At 41.5% G+C, this 24,626-nt stretch overlaps 1 protein-coding gene across 3 annotated transcripts in view; it reads left to right on the forward strand.

Moving 5' to 3' along the window:
- LOC141755240 (protein diaphanous homolog 3-like) overlaps positions 1-24,312 on the forward strand; it is a 196,502-nt gene extending 172,190 nt beyond the window's left edge. For all 3 annotated transcript variants that reach the window (XM_074614644.1, XM_074614646.1, XM_074614645.1), the window contains one exon: positions 23,941-24,312. In XM_074614644.1, the coding sequence (XP_074470745.1) occupies positions 23,941-24,311 (371 nt within the window). In that variant the 3' untranslated portion in view covers position 24,312. The remainder of the gene's footprint in view (positions 1-23,940) is intronic.
- The last annotated feature ends 314 nt before the right edge of the window (positions 24,313-24,626 follow it).

Raw genomic sequence — 24,626 nt, forward strand, 5'->3', positions numbered from 1 at the left:
TCCTTCCGCTTTGACGCCCGCACCACTGCCACCAGTAAGAGATGGTGATATATCAAAGTCAATTTGCTAGTTAAGAGTCAGCAGTCCATTGCTAAAACATTTACCTCTTAAAACATTGTTTATAGCTGTTAGGCCGTAATCAAAAATTCTTGGGATTTTAATGGAATATGTAGGATTCACAGCTAGCGGAGCCGTGGTCTGTCCGCTCCTCCGGTGTGACTGATAACAGCTAGTGCACGTTTTTTGCAATTTGAGGGTTACCTTCTAGACACAACGGCATTAGCCTCTGGCCAGCAGCAGTCAGAATCACTTCACCGGCTGTGTGTCTCAAATACTCGCTGCCTCGATAACACAGCTGCACACGGACCACAGAGAGATGTGCTGAGACTTTTCAGGTCGGGTAGAAGCTAACGTTAACGTTATCTCTGTTGATCCAGTTTGTTTGCTTGCTTCCATGACTGCAAAAGGCTGTGTTTGCGTGACAATTTCTTTCATATGTGGCAACGACGTGTTGAAATGGGCAGTGGACAGGATCACACCGGCAAAAAAAACAAAAACGGACTTTCCGGACCGGAAAGGAAATTTCAAAGGAGAACATACTGGCTGTAGCATTGTTGTCAGTCAGAGAAAGCAGTATTTCAATTCAGCATATTTCCTTAATCTCTGATGACATATCACGGTCATTTTATGATTTATTAAAGTAAATATATTTCATATTGGTCCTTTAAGATTGATCAGTTTTAATATAAAGCAATCAATTGTACAACCCATTCCTTACTTGCATCCACAGTCAGGCAGACAGATGATGAAGACCTAATGTTCTGCTCCTTGTTCAGTATATATAAAAGGCCAAATAGACAATACTTAAGCCCCTGCCACAAAGGTGCTTTGTCCGTTTGCCACTGACACCTTATGCATGACAGAAAGTGGGTGAGGAGAGGAGAAAGGGGGAGTAGTAACAAGGGAGATGTTGTCAGGATTTGTCACAGTCTCCTGTTTGAAATGCCACCGGTGTTTTGAAACAGGAGCCATGGAGGAGGAGGAGGAGGAGGCATTAGCATGATGTATGTCTGTGTATATGCGTGTCTGTGTCTTGGGGCCATTTTACTAATACTGCATGTGTACAGCGGTTTTCAAACAGGCCATCTAATCAAGTTATAATGAGATCCAGGTAGCTGGGTATAAAGGATTCATAAGCTACAGCTGTGTACTAGGCACTATGTGTCTTGTTCCTGTTGCTATGGTGAGCCGGAAAAATCTATGTTGTATATAGTAGGAAGTAAGTAGGAAGAATTAATGCATCTTGACATTCACATGTACATGTGTGATCAAATGGCATTAGCCATGCCGCACCTCCCCCCCGCCGCATGTCAGGAGGTCCGTCGGTGATGGAAGAGAAAAAAGGAAAATTTCTCCCATAGCTCTCTTTTTTCCTTTAGCTTTGTTTTTCTTCTTTCTCTTTATCCTCTGTTTTATTCACAGCAGTGGCTGTGTACATGCTGAGTGGAAAACATGAGCTCTACAAAGATCATCTCTCTTTCTTCTCCTCCACCCACCTATGGCAATGAACCATTAGTAGTCACCATCCAGCACCACACAGCAGTCTGTTCCAGTGGGTGTCTGTGTTGATTGCACTGGTTGTGTTCCAGGTATACCTGTTTGTCAGGCAGTGTGTGCCTGTGTATATATATATACCTCAGCCGTGTACTCTGGTTAGACCTTGGCGATTACAACCCAGTTCCATTCAGAAATAGGTATTTGTAGCTAATCCTTTAATTAGAGGCGGAGAGGGAGAAAGAGAGAGGTGTCATTTGTAAAGCGTCCAACATCATATTCATTGAAGACATAGTCTGTATTCAGAAACAGCATCAGTGCTTGAATCATTTCATTATTTTCTCCTGTCATTTTTTTGTGACTAAAGTCATTCATACACAGTGAACCTTGGAAATTAGCAGTAAGCCTTGCATTGGCGAGTTTTTCATAGTGTCACATTCGCTGTATCATATATAAAAGCTATATTCAACACAATTTGTCCCCAGTGGCATCCCTGTAGCAAAAGTACAACAGTGTATTAGGGCCATTACAGATATACTGTACCAAAAATAAAAGAAAGTTACGGAGCCGTTTGAGGGGTATAGTATTCCCAGAAAAAATCTAAGAATAATAGTGTTTTTTTTATTTTTATTATTATTATTATTTATTTTTTATTTTTTATTTTTTTATCAAGGAACCACATCGCCTTACTTTGCAAGGTTGGATCAACCTCATCACACCACAGACGTGGTCGTTAAACACTGCGATGACGTGAGCCACTGAGTGCAAAATATAGCCCATTATATCGTAACGGGCTCTAAGGACATGCATCCATACATCCATTGCAAGCCAATGCAGCACACTTTGGGGACGATAGTAGCTCAGTCCGTAGGGGCTTGGCCTGGTAACCAGTGGGTCTCTGGTTCAAGTCCCCGCACGGACCAAGTATAGAGTGTGGACTGGAAACTGAAGAGTTTGCCTCCCGGGCACTGCCGAGTTGCAACCCGCTCTGACATCTCTCCATTAATGCATGTGAATATGTCTTGTTTGTGCATTTGTGTATGTATTTTGCGTGTGTGTGTAATGTGTGAAAATAACAACAGAATGAAAAAATTGAAGTTCCCCTCGGGAATCTGTTATTTTCATCTGTTTATCCGGGGCCGAGTCGCGGGCGCAGCAGGGTATTCCTCCCCAGCAAACTCAAAGAACATAATTCACCACAATCTGTGGTTCACCACAATCTGTGGTTCATCACAAGCAGTTATGTTATCTGCCTTTTCTGTCTTGTTTTCCCTTCACACTGACACACTGACAGTTGGGCACTGCCCCTTAAAAGCGTCAGTGTGTAACTATGGTAACATAGTGTGTTCGAAGTAACATCTTCTCAACGGTTGTTCTTTTATGTTAGCTGTGCTAAAATAAAAGACAAGCATTCATAGATATAAATTATTTATCTCTACTTTCCTGTAACTTCCAAAATATTAGTATTTACTTATGTTCATAAAAGAACATGAAAGAAAATGTCTATATGTATCTTTCAGTACCTTCGCTTCTTTCAGAGGTCATCCGTCAGAGAGGATAACGGAAACAGCAATCTTTAGGATTTATCTGATAACCCATTGGCAAAATAAAATGTACAACATGAGGATAAAGTAAAATGCATAACGATGTCAACATTATATTCATAAAATAACACAGAACGACATAGTGCCCCTGGATACCATGGCCCAGCCAGAAAAATGTCACTGTATTCAATATGCTTATTGGCCAAAACGCACCTCAGAAAATGAAGGCTTTCTTATCATACACTTTGCCATTCTGGTGAATTTGGCATTGTATAAGTATCTCTAATGTTTTTCTTTATCAGCCATCTACCGTAGCTGAACAAGATTATTGTTGCAGGCCAGTGCTAAATGTGTGTATGCTGTACCACCAGGATAATACCGTGGGATCTTACCGGATGTGTAAGCTGGTTCTTCTCCTGTTATCTTCCTTCTGGGTTTAGAGATGTCTGATTATGTCCAGACTCAAGCAATTCCAATAACAATGTAAGCTTGGCCTCCTCGCCAAGTGGTTTGGCAGATACGAAACCAAAACAAAATCTGATTTGTGCATGCCCAGAGCTATAGCCTAGCATCACTGAAATGACTTGTGTAATTGCAGTCAAGGATGTATTACGAGCCATGATTCAGGCCAATATTTGCTTATACTTTCTTGCCATTACCTAGTGTACTCTCTCTCCCCCCTTGCTGTCTCTTCATTACTTTAACTCTTGTACACCATAACTTCTGTTTACTGCATTTGCATGTGTGGAGGCAGAGTTGATTGCAAAGATCTTGCTGTCAGCAGATGAGTTTTCTGTAACACTGTGATGAGTGGGTTCTGCTGGTGTCAGAGAATGGATTGTTTTAGATTAACCTACAGACAAAAAGACTCCTCAGAAGACAGACTGTATATTTACAGGTTTGCAATCGATGGTGTAGCCTCAGTAGCTGTGTTTCTATAAAGATATTTTTAATGCACATTTTGAAGTATCGCATTAGAAAAGCTAAATGGAAACAACAAAAAAACGGTAAAACCTCCTCAATTGGGCAAAGGCGTTTTAACGCTCCCTTGAAGTGGCTTTTGCCTTTGTCGAAAAAGAGTTGATGCGCTAAATAGATCATGGAAACGTCTTTGCCGAACGAGTTCTGACGTAACGAAAATTTAACTCACATGACTGATCAGCTGCTTCCGCTGTCTCCGTCTTCCTGGATATTCCCACAACACTCAAATTTATTAATTAATTTGTATTTGTCTCCAGACAGCATGAAACATGGCCAATACTAGCTGCCATCAAAGAACAATTAAAACTTGCCCAATTGAAACAAATTCCCCGAAGACCCCTCTCCCTTTTTCTCTCATAGATGGTTAGATGGCCAAGGCGACCAGTTGGCAACCTCTACTTTTACTTTGTTTTCTAGTGGATTACAAGCATGCGGAAAAGCGTACCCTTTACCGCCAACTTCTTACAAAACTACACTTTGCGTTGCCTAGTTTATTCGCTCCAAACCAGTTGATGGAAACGTGCCTAATTCTGATTTCTTTTTTGCGACATTTCAAAAGTTTGCTTAAAATTCGCTTGACAGTTGAATGGAAGCACGACTACTGACTCATCTAGAGAATTGCAAAGTCTTGTAGAAGTAATTGTCTCAGCTGAATGAGCATGTTATCTACCCCACAATTAAAGGAATTGATTAGCGTCGCATGATCGTTACTGTCACAGCAAAACTGTACAATACAGTTAAACCTCGCTAACGTTTGATAGCCTGCATTTAGGTACCAATAAAAACATCATGTCTTTATTTTGTCACAGTCACATTTGCACTACTTAAATTGTTCCCTCTTTAAGCACCTGTTGCTTGTTAGAACTTATTCCATTTGAAAGCAGAAGTCCAACCAGTTGAATTCCTCTGCTAAGGTCTGTTGTTCCATTTATTGTTGTGACATGTTGTTTTTACCAAGGCAAGACTCTCAGGCTTGGCTGGTGTTTCAGTAATAAATAGCTTGCTCCATGTCCCTGTCCTGTACCCTCATACAGCAGTTGCACTAGTCATTATATGTTTGTGCCTTTACTTATGCAAAACACATTTCTCTCCACACAAAAAAACAAACATGCATTTTTTGTTGTTGTTGTTGTTGTTCAGTGGGTGTATAAAGGGTTCTGTCTTTGAGTTTGTTGCTGATGGTGTTGTTAGGGTATCATATGTATTTATGGTGAATATTTAAGTTAACTTTCTGACTTAAAATGACTGAATCATAATGAGGCAGCTATAGCTAAAAGTAACTTTTTCAAAGCAGTCAGCAGACACACAAACACGTACCTACATCACCCTGCTCTCGCCCCCTGTTTTATATCTCCTGTCTGATCAATGCTAGCAACAGACAACAGCACCAAAGCTTCCCTGATTGTTCGCAGACAGAGGGTGTTACATGCTGTCATGGTGTATTGTCTTTTTTTCTGAAGTTATTTACTTGTTTGTTTCCCCCTCGATTTCTTCTTTGTTCCTGTGTTTGTCTTGTGTGTGTTTGCTGATTGGTGTTGTGATAATTACAAGTAGGATTGTGCCGCAGGCGCTCCTGTATGCTCTGATGTCTCACACTGAGCCATTGTTCTTTTCATTGGCTGATTAAAGAAAACCAACACTATTTTGTACATCTGATCGTGCTGAATAAATAGCACAACTGTGCGCAAGTTTATAATACAGGTGTGTATATCTCTTGCTCTGACAATATAGCCAATACACATCTAGATAAAGAGTGATATATTTCATAAAAGGCAATAATTCCACACAATTTGATTCACACATGTATTGATACAATGCGATGTGATGTTATAGACAGTATGATACAATTTAACAGAGCTTCAGTTCCATTGTACTTATGGTGACAAGGCCTGCTAGATGTGAGGCCCTGAGATTCTCTAAAGGTACATGGTACATTGGAGTGTCTACTGCAGATATGAAAATTTCCATTACACTGCATTATGTAGTTTTCTCCAAGTTGGAAGAACTTAGTTTTTTGCTGAATCCAGTCATATGAAGGAGAAGGATGTGCAACAAAATGCCAAATTTAAGATGTTAATGGCAATTATAAGATTATTTTTGGAATCGCACATGTTAATTTTAAAAGAAAAAAATAAGGGATCAATTCAAGTCACAGTAATCATTGAGCCAGATGTATGTATGCATTGACTTCAGTAACCAGTTTCCACCACACAGAGCTCTTTCAAAATTGGAACATTTGTGTTTATTTCATTATAATTTGCAGGTGAATGAAAGCAGTAATTCGGTCTGCTACAGAGTGTCAGGGCATCTCTTAGAATGGATTATGTTAATGCTAGCCTACATTTCATGTTACTTGGATAATTCTTGAGAATAGGATAGTTCTTAATCAGGTTTTACAACTTAAAGGCAGGGACAGTGATCTTGACGAACTAGCAAGAGTACACTGAATTTTTTTTAATTGATCCCACCGAAAAACAGCCCAGTGTTGCCAAGTCTATTCCAATGAAAGTAGCTAACAGCACTAGCTCTAAAAGTCCCCAAATTCGTCAAGAAACTCAGCAAAACTAACAGTCCGTCGCTTCAGGCCTCCCTCCAAAGCCACTCCCCCACAATTATCATTACGAACATACATGGTTATTGTTAGTACTCACACCTGTCAAGCTAGCAGCTTAGACGGGTTTATTACAGTCCTGCGACAGTTTTATTTGTCAGAGCATTTGATTTATTGATTGCTGTCGGGATGTAATGAGAATTTTAAAAAGTGTTTATAAAATCTTTACCAACCCTCCCTTTAATCATAAATATTCAATACTTTTCTTTTTTGGGATTCTGTTTGGCCAAAATCCCTGACGAAATGAATGGCTTCTACAGAAGAGCAGCAGAGCGAAAAGTGCTCTTTTGGGCAAAGGGTGGTCAACACATGATCTGAACTTTCCCTGAGCTGACAAGACTGGCAGATACAAGAGAGGGAAACTCACAGAGTAAAAGACATTATTAGCTGTTTTTTTTTGTAAGAAAAGAAAGGATATGCCTGTCATATCAGGCTTTTCTGATACAGAAATGCCCACATTGATTTAGCTGCGATTCCCTCCCAGCTTTGCCGTGATTCAAGCAGTTTGAATCGATGCAGCTGTATCTTAGACATTAAGCCCAACACATCGATTCCAGTTGGTGAATCGTGACACCCTGTGTGTGTGTGTGTGTGTGTGTGTGTGTGTGTGTGTGTGTTTGTGTGTGAAGACACGGGTGTGTTTGCTTTGATTTCTCTCAAGGTTTTTATCTAAGGGAAAGCTGCGAATGTGGATTTAAAGCATGACCATGTACAAAGAAGTAAATTACCCCAACACCTTCTATTGCACATCTGCTCCACATGTTTCTGTAGGTCAAGGCTAACACGAGCACTGAACTGGCAAAACAATTTATTTGTGTGTAAGGAAAGTACTTTGTCAGCAGGACTTTTTGTGATTCTCTGATTGTTGATGCAGACGTGTATGGATGGGTGCACATTTTATTCCAAGCCTCTCTCTCTCTCTCGTAGTCAAAGCGTTCAATGTGCGGCAGCCCTTTTTGGCAGTGATCCTCTGCCAGCCATTTACAATATCAACCCATTCTATTGTCCACACAGCCATTGAGTCTATGGACGAGACATAGAGCATGTCTGAGGGGAGCATGGATTGCTATGGCCCCCATGGGAGCTCTCCGAAGGAATGAGATGGATGACACACTTACAGTGAAGCGCTGCACTCTCCCTAAGGCCAGATCTGTTAAGGATGCTTTTGTGCTAAACCATCAATACATGCACAGATATTACATACATGTACTATACCAGTGATGGGAGAATTGTACACACTTGGAAAAATAATCATTTATTGCCTGCAATTACACATTTACCTTTGCACCCACACACACTGAGGTCACTGCTACATGTCCCAATCAGCTTAAATGTTATCCAGTGGGTGTTTGCTAACAGCTGGCCATAAAACAGAGCTCCACTATTTAAATGTATTTCCTCATCTGGAGAGGGCGCACATTTCTGTTCGGCCCTGTATTGATTAAAATCAATATGGTCCAATTGCATCACCACCACAGTCCTTGGCCTACTGATGTCTGTCTTGCAGAGGACTTGTGTTGTGTGATGAACTACAGCATTCTTTGGGCAGATCCATACCTTTCGAGGTGATTGGGTTAATGTGTTCCCCTGAGCCATGATGTGCACAACCTCCTGATTCACCGCACCATTTGTCTGCTGCATTGATTAAAGGTTCATTGAGTTGAACAAGACTGTCTGGCCAGCCGTTCTAAGTGCGTAAGGAATATGAAATAGGCATGTATTTGGCTACACACGCTGTGCTGAATGGCTATGTCCATTTACATGTGTTTGGGGATGTGTAAATGTATCATTGTATGTTCCTCAGAGAGTTGTGTAGACCATTGATGCATGTATTTTTAATTGCCAGGCCTGTCTGAGAGTTTAGAGGAAGAGGCCCCTGGACAGAGGCTGAGCTAAACTCAGCCTGCCCTGTCACTTAATTTGTTTCCTCTCCGACTGCCCCTCTCGCTCGCTCACTCTCTTACTGTCGTCAAGTTTCTCTGCGTTAGTCTGAGCAGTGCTAGCTGACCTTCACTCGGTCACAGCCATGATTCTAATTGCATTGATATGTCAGTGAGCTCCGATGGTTGCAGGAGAGCATAGCAATATTACCCCAAAGCACTGTGGCGGTGCCCAAGTGAATTTTGCTTTCTTTTCACTGATGACTCACGGAGCGGAGCTGCTGAGGAGGAGGAGACGGACCAACACGCACAGAACATTTTGCCAATCCAGGATTTTCTCTGGAGCAACGTGACGCTAAGGCAGTCCCTTACTTTGTTTAAGCACTCAAAGCCCTTCAGCCATACAGTGAATTGTAGAAAATCATGTAGCGCCTGTGATGTGACCCATACCTTTCTGGTGGGTTGTTTAGAAGTCTGAATGTGGACTCGCCACTTGCTGCTGTCTTTTCTAATTAGTGAAACCAGAAAATCCCAATTTGTCTCCACCTGACTAGTTCACTTGTTTTTCACAGCAAACGCCACAATCAAGTCTGTAGAAGGTTTTACTTTGAAGCAGCTGCAGGAGGTGTTAGGTTTGCATAGACAGAACGACAACGTGGAAAACATGCCAGTCTCTGCATGCACATGCTTTCAGTTCTCTGCTGCTCTTTGTCCACTTGCAGTGTTTTCTCCCTTGATGTATCATATGTACAGCAGGAATATTTGTTTGTTTATTTGTCTTCAGTTTGGCCCAGACTCTGTTGAAAAGAAAAACACCTAGACGGTCGATCTGACCTTAGTTATGTGGTCATATACTGTAGACCACTTCTCACCCGCGCCACCCTTGTCAGGGCAGCACCCATGTCAAGATGTACCAATTTTATGTTAATGTAATTAAGTTATTTATTTATTTAATGTCACCATCACTCTGTGTTACACCATCTTGGCATAATCTCTCAATTTTAATTCTGATATGGGTTGATTTGATCTAATTTTTCATCCTGCCAACTTGTGGGTGGTTGTATGCACACGCTCCTGCCCACAGGCTTCTGCATGTGTGTCTGCGTCATGTTTATTCATCAAAGATTATATCTGAAATCAAGCGGAAGCGTTGAATTAGCATATCGTAAATTTTAGTCGGTAGATAAAATATAAAGCCCTTGTTGTGTTCTGTATCATGCAGGTCTGGCTAGACTCCTCATGAATGTTGTCATGTTAACCTCAATTGTTGATTCATTTGATATTTAATTTCAAAACCATATAATACACAAATTCTATATAATTTGGCTTAAATGGGACGGAACATTGACATTTTTTAACCAGTAATACACAGTCCATATATAATAAAGTTTTTTTTGTTTTTTTTTAAAGGGACTGTTTGTAACTTCTTACACGTATAAATCATTGCGGGTCGGTGTCCCATGCGCGCTCGCGTGTGACTACGCTGTTCAGACTCAGACTCCAACACAAACTACACGGAAGCACCAACACTGCAAAGTTATATCTAGTGAAGCCTGTCTGTTAAACAGTGTTAACTCTTTCAGCTCCAGCCCCCCGACCGCGGCCAGAAGACACAGGGGAGACCGTAGCTTTGGTCTCCGGGGCCGGAGTCTCTGCTCCTCTGCCTGCCTGCTTGCCTTCACTCACACACCGCGCTCGTTCTCACTTGCTCTCTTGCTTCACCTCTCAGGTGCATGCGCGCACACTACACACTGCAGAAGAGTTAGTTTAGCTCTGAGAATATCTAGTGAATGTACAGTGGACGTTTGTGCAGAAATAACTGCTGCAGCTCCTACAGACCAACAGAGGTTTCCAGTGTCTTGTTTCCTGAAGTGACGGGGCTATGGAGCAAGTAACGTTATACAATAGTCCTGTATGTAATTGAGTATCTTTTTTTTATTTATTTCATTTTAAAATCAGTAATTCTGCTTTGTCTTAAGTAGATTTTTGATGAAGTGTTGTACTCAACTACTTCTGTAATGCCTACTGGTAGTATATTCTGTTATGGCATTATTACAGATGATATTCCTTTTAAGTTCAACCTCTTCCCCTTCAATAGTCAGTATCTGGAGAGAGAAAAAAATGTTTGTATGAATTATTCAAAAAGATTATGAAGAGATAAAAATCTGTCAAGCAATTTCCTAATATGAGTTTTACAGTATTGGACTAAAATATAAAAATAGTCTGCTTTACTATATTTATGGTCCATTCAAATATCTGACAGAGACTGACCTAAGTGCTGACTGACAAGTCCCACCTGTTTGGCCACTGTTTTAATACACCCAGGAGGAATCACCTTTTGGAAAGTGGAAATATAACGACTGAACAAAATTATGAACTTGTGTCAGTCAATCACCGGTGACATTGAGTGCTATGCGCTCTGATATAAACTCACTGTTTTTCTCTTTGCTGACAGAATCTTCACTTAATACACTGTGAGGAAAATTAATGTTATAGATTCTGCTCATGACATAATAAATATCTAGATAAAAGAATGCTTACCCAAACAAAGCCTATCCAGGGCTGCTCTGGGCGTAGTGGAACTCGTACTGTATTCACACACACTTGCTCTTGCTACGCTATCCAATTCTCACATTTTGATTAGTCGATGTTGATTTTTATTTTTAAATTGGAGTGCGGATCGCTTTGATCTGACTGAGACAGTACTGTCAGAAGCAGGCTGCATTGCAGTCTGTCTCCACTCATTTTGCTGCATCTTGTCAAATCTTGTGCTTTTTCGCTCACTCACACTTTGAAATAAGAAACCAGGTCCATTGTGCTCGTAGGAAGGAAATGGAGAACCATCTCTTCTACCTGGTGGTCTGTGTGATTCGCTAAGAAGAGATGAGGTTGGAGGACAGCTCGGGTGAGAGTTACCGTACCAATAAAGGAAGGAAATTGTGAGTTCCAGACAGTGAGGGAGAAAAGGGAAGCGAATGAGATAAAGGAAGCGGGAAGAAGTGTGTGCAGTTGTTTGAAAGAGAGAAAGCAAAACCTGTGTTGATGGAGACAGGCTGGTTACCAGATGGGTTTTGTCAGAGAAAGAAGGGAACAAAGAGAGGGAAATGGTTAAGAGATGGAGGCTGATGTGGCTGTCTGTAATGCGATATGGCAGATGCGATTTTATTTTTAGGACACAAGGCCCCAGAACGATAGGTTTTATAGGGTTTTGAGTGGGTTGATCTTTTTAAATATTCAACTTCAATGAAATATGGAGCATGACTCCGGGCTGTTTGGAATTCATAAGTCTGTTTGGCAGGACTGGCCCTGCATATTGAGAGCTGTCAGAGTCGGCCTGAGTGTTAAACACAAGCCCTCAGCTGGCAGCAGAAACAATGGCAAAGAAGAAGCACCTCAGAGGGACTACAAAAGAGACAAAGAATGGAAGTCTTCCATTGGAGTTTGAAATATGAAATCACCATTTGATGCCATGACAGCGGGTGATTCTATCTTGTGTTGCATTATAGGTGTGAAGTGTTAAACATTGTCCCAATACACTGGTGTTGCTAAACAATATAGGCCTGGGTATTGTTCAAGAATTTCCAATACGAGTTTTAATACCGATACCAAAGTGAAGCTTTTTTCACATCTGACATTGAGAAATACAGTAGTAACATTATAACAAAAGAAGACAAACTTCTTGAATGTTAAATGTTGTCTGAACACAAGCAGCAGTACAATAATTTTGCCTAAATAAAACAGACTAAAATGTATACAATTCTGTATTTAAATCAGCAACCAATCAAAGAAACAAGATTAAGAATCCGACCAGACATTCAATGCCAGCTTTCGCCACTTGACAGTTGTTGATACTTGGTGCTTAGGACACATTACAGTCGATACCAAGATAGTATTGAAGTTCATTACCAAATCTTTGCTTGTATGAACTTCCATATATGACAATAAATCATATTTAGTCTACTGGATATAACATCTGGATGTTGGCAAGTGAAAACCAATCAAAGAAAAACACCAGCAATGTAAAAACATAAGTTCCACTGGAGGTTTTATTCTTATGAGTATGGAACCTTAACCTTAAGGCCTTTGCACACCAAATGCATATTTTTTGTCCAAAGTTGTTGCACGTTTAAAAATAATTACAACCTCACATTGTATCGATGATGTTTACACACCGACTATGAAATTTTTGTCCGTCATTAAAGTTTTCGGAACAGGTTAGAATGTTTAGCTTTTTTTGGCGTCCGTCAAAAGCCAAAAGAGGGTTGATTGACACGCCATCGTCTGTGCAAGCATCATCATCCGAAATGGCATGATAAACATTCACTTCATCTCCAAACACAAGCTTTTTTAATCAGAAAAATCATGGGGCTGAAAATGTATTATGGATACAGATGGCTTATGCAGGTTCTCCATAATCCACTACAGTCCATGTGTGTGTACAGCACACAGGAGTCTATCGGTTGTACTCCACATCTATCATATAAACTTCTCTTCAGTCCACCAGTTCATTAATCCATGTTACAGACTGATTGGAGGCTAACCGAGAAATGTGTGCCTCTGTGTGTTTGTCTGTCTGCGGATGCATTTGCGAGTGCGTTTTCGACTCCGTGTCTGGAGGCGTGTGAAGGATCAATATTTTACTCTCCCAGTGTGACAGGTGTACACTGCTGGAGAAAGCGGCTGATAGAAACCCTTAGTTAGTGTGAAGCCACCGAGGGGAAATACATATGCATTAGACTACGGCTGCTGGGGATATTTACCAGCAGTAACCACACAAACAACAACAGGTAGCAGAGCCTGAAACCGAGACATGTTTAATTCATGCCAGAGGCAGCAGAGTACACTGGCTGTACACCTGTATCAGCGCCAATAGCCAGTGCTTATTAGAAAGGGACTGTGTATATGTGTGCGTGGTGTGTTTGCTTCTACGCAGTGATGTGTGTCTGTCATGCTGTCTCGCTGTGTTTGTGTCTGATGTCTGCTTTTATGTGTGTGTGTGTGGGGGGGGGGGGGGGGGGGGGGGGGGGGGGGGAGGGAGGGAGGCAGAGAGAAAGAGAAGAGAGACAGAGGCCCCAGGAAGTGATGCTGTCCCTGTACGAGGAAACATTCTCAGTCCATTACCCTGCATGTAGGTATAATTAGAGTAAAGCAGGACTAAGAGCCCGGGCTGCTACAACCATCTGCCAGGTGTATTTCCTCTTTGTAATACAGGCGGACAGATTTGTTTATATTGTAAAGGACCATACCTATTTTTTTTTTTTGCATCGTTTACTCCATTTATTACAGATTGCCTATTTGTATAATCGCTGACCATGACCTAACACAGCAGGTTTTTAGATATATGAATGCATTTTAACAACTTGCAGAGATGTAAAACTTGCTTGAGATGGGTGATTTACAACACTAAACATCGTGTTGCTTTTTTCCCCCCTCCCTTCAGAGTTATGTTATCATGTGGCGGTGCAGTTGAAAGCGGGGAAAGTCATTATTTTCTGAAAGATGACATTTCTAAGCTGGTGAAAACTATTCATTGAACTTTTATTTATTTTCCCCCCAAAAGCACAGTGCAGTAGTGTCATTTCATCTGGTTTATGTATGGTAAACGTAAAGTAGCCATTACTCTATAATGATGTCTGTATTCACGTAACCTTCAATCATGCAGCATGTGTGTCTACAGCATGTCTTTCAAACAGTCACCTCCTAAAAAAAGAATTAATTTGACAACTCTGTTTTTGACGTGTGATGTCTTGGGAAGCATCACATCGCTAGCGTTTGACAGTGGAGAGGTGAATCATGTGGTCCATAAAAACAGAAGCTTTGTATCGTGTATTTTAATTGTATTCTCAACAGAGCGTCCTCTGCAGTGTGAGCCGGTATAGGGTTGCGGTACTAGTGGCAGTTGAATCAAGCTCACTTTTGAGGCATTGTTGGAAGCACCAAGGCGTGCTAACGCAATGTCATGCTTGGCTGCAGCTCACAGTGGCTGGGGTTCACACTGAGGGGCAGAAGACTTGAGGGACATCCAGCTCAGCCCTTTCATATCCTCCACGTTGCCCTTTTTGGTTTTAAGCAGTAAACCACCCCAACACCCCTGCCCAGTCCCTGCTCACTTTGTCATGTACACTTGACTTTAATACGACTCCATCATGTCTGCTTAAGCATGGCAGGGGAAGTGTGTTGACATGTCTTTATGAGTGTGTCCCTTATGTACACATTCGTGCTCCTGCACAGACCATTGCCATGTCCGGTTAAATAATATTTATGATCACTATGGATTTGTTTGTAGGTGAGTCATAGAGGGTGACCTATAAATGTCAAGGATCTGCCCCACGCTCTCTTTTGAACCAGTCTGGTTCTTATAAAGGCTCCACTTACTTCATAGATTACCTCTAAGGATGTGCTCATCACCGTTATATTGGACAGCCTACTTTTATCTCCCAAACGATTATAAAACAGATAAGTCTCTCCGCTTGTGAACTCAAAAAGCACATAAGCAGCATATTTGTTTTTTTCTGAAAATGAGGTTTGAGTCTTTACAAATGAACTATACCAAAGTGGTGATTGTGAAGGGCCAAAATTGTTCTCTTTTTGGACTGATCAGCACTGTCACTAAATCAAAATATGCGCTTCTGGCAGGCTTGATAAGATGTAGTGCTTGCCCCGAGGGCTGCAACTAATGTTTATTTTCATTATCAATTAATCTGTTGATTATTTTTGATCTAATAATCATTTCCAGAGTCCAATGTGACATCATCAAATTGTCTATTTGCTTCCAACCAACTGTCCAAATCCGAAATATATAAAATTTTAGGGGTGGGGGGAAATCGATACAGCATAGTATCGCAATATTTTGCGTGGCAATATTGTATCAATACGCGGACGCCAAGTATCAATCTTTTATTATACAAACTATTAACCTCTTAACAATCCAACAGCCTGGTATTCTGCCTTTCAGAGATTGTAGCGTCATGGCCATTTTTTTCAAAGGGGTCCCTTGACCTCTGACCTCAAGATATGTGAATGAAAATTCTGAGATGAACGGAGTGAAAACTGTATCTTGTAAGATGTTGACAAACTGCATAATTTGCAGTGGAAAAAAGGTAATAAATCGCAACATATCTCTTATCACAATACTCAGCATATGACAAAATGTTTAGAATCGCAATAAGAATCTTATTGTGACTTGAGAATCGTGATAATATCGTATCGTCGGACCTCTAGTGATTTCCACCACTATTCAGTTTAGAACAAAATAAAACAGTAAAAAATGGTAAACCGTCACAATTTTCATGTTTGTCTTTTTTTTTACTTGATAAATGATTTGATCGATTATCAAAATAGACGTTGCTTTATTTTTCTGATTGATTATCTTAACCAAAACCCACACAAGTAAATGCCATTTTGGAGCCAGATATTGTTGTGTGGTAGAATAAATTCATACAATAGATGACAAAGAAAAAATCCAAACCCAGGCATGAATACACACTGGCACACATCCTCCTAAAAGGCTTCCAAATGATGCTGCTTTTCCACTAACACTGTGAGCTATTCTTCTGTATTTACAAAGATATTTGGGGTTGTTAAATGTGGGGAAGGAGAGACGGAGGATGAGGGGGTTGGGGGGGAGTCAAATCACAGCTCAACAAAGAAAAAACACTTTGATATGCATTAGAGCAGGACAGGCTTCAGTTACCTATAACAGTGCTGGTTTTCACATTACACACAGCGGTTGTTATAGTGCTCTTTCAACAATCCATCCCCACACCACCTCTGTTTTCTCTTCCTCTGTCTCCTTAGTGCTCCCTCTGTTTTTCCTACTCTATTTTAGTCTAGTCTAAATTACAATCATTGCTTCTAAATCACTGTCTTGAGGCTTTTTATTCTGCCCATCTTGTCATCATCCTCCCTCATCATCATCCCATTTCTCCCACCGTTGTCCTCCTTCCACTCTCCTCTCATTGCTTGTTGCCTCTCCTCGTTTTTAATCCTGTGTGCTGTTTTTCTACGTGACATAGAAGCTCTGCGCACACACACACACACACACACACACACACACACACACACACACACACACACACACACACACACACACACACAGTTAACCACGATAAACAAGCAAGGGACAAACCTTCAATGACTGGTGAGTTGCCAGGTAATGATCTTTAATTACAGCCAGCCTAATGCACACAGGCAAGCTAACAAGCTGTCTGCTAGCTTTCCCTTTTACAAGGCTCGCCGGGGGACATTGGAGCATCACACACATTTATGACACCGTACTTTTTCAACTCTTAAGTGTAACTGTCCCCTGCACGTCTCCTTTCTGTATGTACACACACATTAAAGCAGAGTTGCCCACAGCACAGTACACACAGTCCCACACTGACATAGACAAAATGATGAGGTTGTTTTGCATCTGTTGTCTGACCTCAGTGGCGATGTACTGCCGTCCATTAGAGGAGGGGAGGATGTGAGTTGCAGCCCTACATTCATGGAAAAAGTAGACTGCAGACCAGACTCTTAAACCGATCATGCTTGGCACTAGGGCTGCCCCCTCTTAGGCTACAGCCACACTAATATATTTTCATTTTAAAACGCAGAACTTTTGCTACGTTTATGGCTTGCATCAACACCTTTCCGGCGTTTTCAAGCCCCTAAAACAGAGAAAACGCTGCTGACCCCTTTTTAGATTTAAAACTCGGGTTGCATTTTAGTCTGGACGGATAGAAACAGAGAGCTTTGAAAACGATGACGCAGACACACATGTTTTCTTCTTGAACTGGTCTTATCAGTCATGACGTGTCCTTCCCTGATTCGTCACGCCCCATGAAACTTTTCCAGAAGAAAACAAACGACATCAGCCTCGACCACCAGTGGTTAATTTCAACATGGAGTTACAGGCGTTGCTGACCTTGTTGTTTATGCTAGCAGCTGTTGAGCAGTTATTCTGCATTTTATAATGCTCCATTCCAGCGCTGCTTCCTGTTTACACCGACACATGCATGTCCAGTGTATGTGAATGGTCATGTGATATGCGTTTTCAGTTGCGGTAGCGAAGATGGAGGTTAATTCTGAAATGGCCCTAAAATGCTCGTCTGGACGGAGAATGCCGTTTTAAAACAAAAACGTATTAGTGTGGATGTAGCCTTCGTCTACTAATCTGTCGTTTTGGTCGTAGTCAACTAAGATTTGTTTGGTCGATTCGTCGTTTTTTTAATGCTTTTTTTCATGCTGAATGACTTATTTATGACACTTATAAGCACATCTCTGGTAAACAAAAGATTTAAAGTGGTGCTTTTGTGTGATTCTTTGTGGAGAATCTCAGTTTTACAGATTTGTTGATTAAATCAAGTAATCGTCGATTCAGTCGACTCATATGAGTGTTGGTAGAGGACAGACCTAATTGGTACCAACAGCTGAATAGCGTCTGAAATATGAGGATTTGCTCTGTTTCATATTGTAATATGTTCAACAGAAAAGAGCAATTCGAAGACTACTACTGCCCTGGAAACTTGTGCAAGGCATTTTTCTCTGTTTTCTGACAGACAAAGGATAAATCTGAGCAAATTAATCAATTTTGTGTTCCACATTTATTTGACCTGATACTTGTGCAGTAAACTGGCCCCAGATGTTCCACTTGTAGATGCAAAAAACAGGTCAAAAAGTCATCATCAGACAGAGCATGCAGCCAAACTGCCAAGCCAGCTAGCTGTGTTGTGATTTATGGCGGGCGTAGAAGTGTGTATTTGATCTTGCTAACTTCAACTTGTTGTGTCAGTCACTCTGCAGAGAGAAAAAAAGACACTTCACTGTCTGTATTTTAGCGAGTCTTCATGACTACTCTCTTCTTAAAGTGATCAAATACTGCAGACTTCATAAGAGCGGAGAGAAGGGGGGGGGGAGCGAGAGATGAGAGGAAAGGCTCATCTGCATCTGTATTAGCGGTGGCAAATGTAAATGGACCAAAATGATCTGACAAGAGGAAAATGTGAATTCCTCTCTGCAGTTATTTGCAGATAGAAAAAAAAGAAGCACTCCGTATTGGACAGGGCCTTTTACATTCCTACAAAATGCTACCCCATCAGACATTTAATAAACCACCATGGTTCCATCTTGAATTTCCTGATGATATTCTCAAAACCATTCAGGGCAGCGATTAGTTGGCTGTGTTTGAGATTTTACTTGTCTCATGCTGCAACAGAGCCAGTGTCAGTAGCTGGTTAAAAGGCTGTGGGATGTGAGACTTACAGTTTAAAGACACATTTTTACAGCAAAGCTGAGAGCAAGCAGAGGCACAACAAACTCAGTCTGCCAGCTCTTTTATCATTGTTTTTTCAAGTGTTTTTTCTTTTCCATTCTGCCTTCCAGCAAAGTTAAGGACGGCGGCAGACTGAGTACTGTGATAGACTGCTAGTTTAGCACAATCGCATCGTGTTCAATGTTTTACAGACATACAGAAAATACCAATCTCCAGGCTTTCTCGTGTGTTGACTGTTTTTCTCCAATCTCATAACGGCTCTTCATGTAGATGAGTTCATTGTCACCACAATGGTGGCAGGCGGTGTAGCTTTAACAGTCAGCGAGAGAAAAAGACAGGCAAGCACTGCTGCAGTCCAGACTTCACTTTCTGTCTCTCTGCTGAGGCTCCCTGCCTAAGCCTGTCTGACTGCTAACTTCTCCAAACTTCAAGAGAGCAGGAGAGGAGGGAGGAGGAGGAGGAGAGAGATAAGTAAAAGCTCATCTGCATCAGTTGAAGCAGCAAATATAAATGGAGCAAATGATCTTACACGAGGAAATGTGGACTCCTTTTTGCTGCTATTTGCAGATGGAATAAAGCCTCTCACTTCTTTCTAATATTGGACAGGAAAGGTTTTCCAATAGCCTGCTATCACAGCGAGGTGTGAAGATTAACTGCTACGTATCGGAAAATCAATAGAAGAGTGCAAGATGTCACTACATCAATGCACAGATCCAAATATTTGAGAAGTGATCAGGGGTGGGGGAAAAAAAGTCAGAATCCACCATGTGCAACACTGCCAGAAATCAAGAAATGCAGTATGCAAAACATGTAACGAGAACTTAAAACCTTTTCCAGTGCCATCAACAACCTACTCAGCATGCTACAAGAACAATAAAGTGCTGTCGGAAGCATCGCTTGCAGGAACATTCGACCTGAGGCAAGCAAACATCAAAGCTAGCAATACCAACTAACCCTACTTGCCCCTAACTCCTCCTGGTCAAAGGCAATAACTGAAGCAATAAGCTATTTTATTTACAAGGACGTGCGCCTGTTCGGTGTTGTTCAAAGTGCTGGATTTAAATGGATGACAAATGACCCTGAAATTGAGGTAAACAATACCCAGTTGCCAGCATTTAAGTGAAAAATGTATCCCTATGGGGACAGTCCAAAATGTTGCCCTTTTTGTCACTGCTTATTGCTAACCAAGAACTCCACCGATGTTATACATCAAAGTCTGTTCACAGGTCTTGACGAGTACTACTGCATATGTGAAAAATGTTGTTTAAAGCCTTTTGTGGCCGCAGAGGGAGCTGCACGAAATCTGAGGAATTGCCTCAAGTGATGTCACTTGAGTCTGCGTTTGTTGAGGCTGAAGACTACTAGTTTGAAAAATACCTCGCTGGACTGCTGCGTCTCTCTCACGTGTGCTGTCCACACTGGCAACATTTTTTCTGCTGCTGTGCTGCTACTGCCAGCCAGTTCTTTCTACATAGAGTTTGTCTTTCATAATGGCCATTTCATTTCATTATAAATGTATTTTATATTTATTTTAGACAGAAAAGGGTGCTCATTTGTAAATAATAATAATAATTCACGATTACAAGCCAGGACTCTGTAATTTATGGAGCTGTGCAAGTTACTGCATTTTCCACAACATAAACACTGTCCTTCAAATATTTTAGATTAAAAGCCTTGTGTTAACAAATGAAGCAATTCTGTCCACAGAAAAAAAAAAGCGCTAGAGGGCTTTTATTTTGAAACAGAAACAGGAAGTTTTCAGTTAAAAATAAATACATACTCTTTTCCATGTCTGTGACATATTCTACAGATATAGACATTGAAACTGCAGTAATGTTGCTGGTATGATGTCAATATACGGTCAAAAGATCATTTTCACTCAACCACGTCCAGCACGCGTAAATAAATAGACAAGACCTCGAATCTCTAGAAGAGACGAAGCTGACATTCAGCCAAGCTGCGCTGCTCACGCGGGCTGTGAGGCTGCTCTGACCTGTTAACATAGTCAATTTCGATCATTTTAATCTTTTAAACTGTCCATTGTGAGTCCGACCATGTTGTAAGAGTGCAACGCTACATTGGTGGAGCACTCTGTTAACTACTGATCGTGTGGCAGTTGATATCATTTTTAGGGGGCTTTTTGTACTTTGCACTTGAAATAAAAAGTGAGAAAATGTTTTTAATTAAGTTAATTTCAACCATTTCCCAACCCTTTCAGCACGTGTTCAGTAAAAGGCAACGTTTTTTGTCTTTGAATTCGACTTGACTCATCCTCCTATAAAACCAGTGTCAGTTGTTGGTTAACGGAGTACAACCTCTGCGATGAGTCATGTTCTACATCTCTCAGACGTGTTTTACAGCTGAGATGAAGGCATATGTTGAGAAGCCAGCGAGGCTTCAAAGGAAGGGGCAGCTAGGTGTCACAGGCGGCCAGAGTGAGAAGAAACTGAACTTGCCGGCACTTTGATCATGTTCACCACTAAAGGACAGGGCCCTGTTGGGAAGAAAAGAAATGCACTTTTGGATAAGAGGTCTTATTGAAGTGTGGGGGGTTTTAATCTCTTTTTGAAGTGTAAATGTATACGTATTGATGCAGCACTTTGTATTTCTCAGCACCAGTATGTGCTTTTCATATCTAATGTCCATGCAATTTCGACAAAATCTGATGTCTGATAATACCCGCTAGCATGTTCTCTTTCTTTCTCTCCAAGAAGACAGAAATGGCATAAAAATTGCGACAGAAGTGTAAACAAGATATTAAAATGCAAATTGCTGATACCACAATTGATAATTTTCTCAACATCAGAAACCGTTAGTGTGTTATTTGCAAAAGGAAGTGTGTGTTTGTGGGGCATTTGCCCTGATCGAGCACAAGGAAACAGCCCTGGGGGGTAGATGACAGGTTTTAAGAGGGAGGAGAGAGGAACAGGATCGGAGAGCGTGGAACAAGAGGATCGTCTGTGGGGAATAATTGCCGTCTTTTAAAAATTGAGACTGCAACAACAGGAAGAGAGAGCAGAAAGGGTGAGATAATGAGAGGAAACTTGGATTTTCAGCTGTGGTAAATGTTCAGTCACAGCAACAAGGCAACACACTCTACTCATTTCATCCTTTTAAAATCCCCCCACTGCCTCTTGTTTGCCTAACGAGGTTTTGTGTGAATGTGTGTGTGAGCGCTAGTGTGTGTGTATGATCGTTGCATTTCTTTGCTTAATTTTGTAGTCGGTTCCTTCTCGTCTGCTCTCTCTTTCCTGCCTTTATCCTTATTTATTTGTCAGAGGTTGTGTTCAGGGACGTTCCTTGTCATCCGTCAGCGCGGCCCATAAAACACACTGTCATGACTGACTGGCCACGCTCCAAACTCATTACCGATTGGCTGACAGAGCGGGTCGCTCTGTTCTGCTCTGCTGTGTTTGACTCCTGTTTGCCAGACATTTCAGGCTCAGGAAACTTTAAATGCGGTGGTGTCTTTCCTCGCGCCACTCCTCTCAGCCTCACGCTCAAGGTCACATGAATATGGATTCACCCTCTCTCCTTCCAGCGCACACATACTGATGATGAAGTCTAAGATCTACTCAGAGGGATTATAATTCAGAACGTAGGTCTGATCTGGGCTGTCACTCTGTTCCACTGTCTGTCTGGAGGTGTGTTTTAAGTCGGAAACCAGAGGGGAGGGCGGCAGGCTGAGAGAGGAGAGCTGGCAGGGGGGAAGGGGGGAGGTGAGAGGAATAAGAAAGATGAAGAGGACTACTGTAGGAGCAGAGAGCCGAGATGAAGAACGGAGGAAGGAGAATGGATGATAATGGTGGAATCAGGGGAGGTGGAGTCGGGTGGGAGGGTGTCATGTAAGAGAAAAGGGAAAGAGACTGGGAGATTGGAAAAAGGCGACGCACAATGTTATTGAGTTTCTGTTACGGTTGATCAGCCATATCCATTTCATCATATTGAGCTCGCTGCGTGCCACAGTCTGCTGCAGAGAATGTGTCCTCATCAGTGTTTGTATACACAGCGTACGCTTCCATGGTGTGTGTGTTTGTGTGTGTGTTCATCCACACTAACCGTGTGCACACTGAGCTCATGTGTCTACCTTTGCTTTGTTGTGCCTATGCTCACTAAAGTGCTTCTTCATTATTTCCTAATGCCTTCTGTTTTTCCATAATTTTATATTTGCTGCAGAATGACTAACGCTACATTTTGTATTCCCTTGCTTGCTTTCTTTTAAAAAAAAACGTTCTTGTTTTTAATTTAAAGCTGAAGTAGGCAGGCTGGAGCACATATGATTAAAAATATATATATAATTATAAAACAGTCATTATATCCTGACAGTAGTGCATGAGACAGGTAATCTGAAAGAAATCATGTGCCTCTGTGTCCTCCGGTGCTCCTGATGGCATCTGCAAGATTTCACAGACCGGAGGAAAACAACCAATCAGAGCTGAGCTGAAGCCTCGTCGTTTTCTGAGCAGCGCTGATCAAATATTAATCAATATTATGTTACGTTAATGCCTATTTCTCGCCTCAAATGTTTTTAGAAACATCTTGTACTGTTTAGCTGTAAAATGAGAAAGTTTCTGACCCTGCAGCCATGTTCAGATCAGTTGAGGAAATACCAAGCACCGCCCACCAGCCGGAGCAAACTTCCTTATTTTACAGCTAAACATTACACAACAAGATGTTTCTGAAAACATATCAGGAGAGAAATAGGCATTACAGTAACAGAACATTGATTCATATTTGATCAGCGCTGCCTAGTTTGATTGGAGTTTGTGAGTGATTGACAGCTGCCTCCGTTGAATGAACAGCCAATAGGAACGCTCTCTCTGAAATGACCTGTGATCTCCCGTCACAGGCTAGATTTTGTAAAGCCTGAAAACAGAGCCATGAGGAGGTGCAGAAGTCTAGTTTTCTCTCAGAACACTTGAATTACAATATGCTGAAAGGTTATTATGGAATTTGTGCCCAATGATGCCAAAAATAGTCTGCCTACTGCCGCTTTAATCTGTAATCTGATTAACCCCTTGCTTTCATTCACTTGAACGAGTCACTTATTCTCGCTACTCCCTCATATACTCACAGTTGTTCTCACTGCTTTGTCTCTCTGTTTTTCACTCACAGAAAACATCAAGGCACCTTTACAAAGGTCTCGCTCTCGGCAGAATATAAATTTAGGCTCAGCGGTGGTGAAAGCTGCCCCTGCCAAGGAGGCCCATAACGAGTCTGAGGGCCATCCATCTGCAGCCCGGGCCAAGGCCGCTGCGTGTTCCGAGTCCGGCCGCAGGTACAGGAACGCCCCGGGTCAGAGCCACTGGCTGGACCGAGAGAGGGTGGTGGAGAGAGAGACGATTAAGCCGACTGAGAAAATGACAGAGGTCGAAGCAGAGGTGCCGGCCTCCCAGCCGTCCTCCACCGGTGCTGCGGTCAGCAGCTGTAGCACCAACGGAGAGTCCGATTTAGAGGCACTCCTGGCCAGACTCAGGGCCTTGTGAGGTGAAATTACACACAGCATACAGTATATTTGTAAACACAGCCATTAACACACTCTGAATGTGACCAAAAATATTTTTTTCTTCAACAATTTTATAAAGAAGCAGAAAATGTAGTTAGTAAGACAAAGTTGTGAAAGATTAATTTGGCGTAAATAGTAAGGCAATCAAATTAACATAAAAAAAACAAACAAGGATTTTTTTAAAAGCATCATAAAAAATTAATTTATATAAAACTATCAATGAATATGAGGACCTTGCTTTCAATCCTTCTCTAAAAGAAAATTCAGGCAGGTAGAGCAAAGACAGCTGGAAACA

Source organism: Sebastes fasciatus, chromosome 2, assembly GCF_043250625.1.
Source record: "Sebastes fasciatus isolate fSebFas1 chromosome 2, fSebFas1.pri, whole genome shotgun sequence".
NCBI lineage: Eukaryota > Metazoa > Chordata > Actinopteri > Perciformes > Sebastidae > Sebastes > Sebastes fasciatus.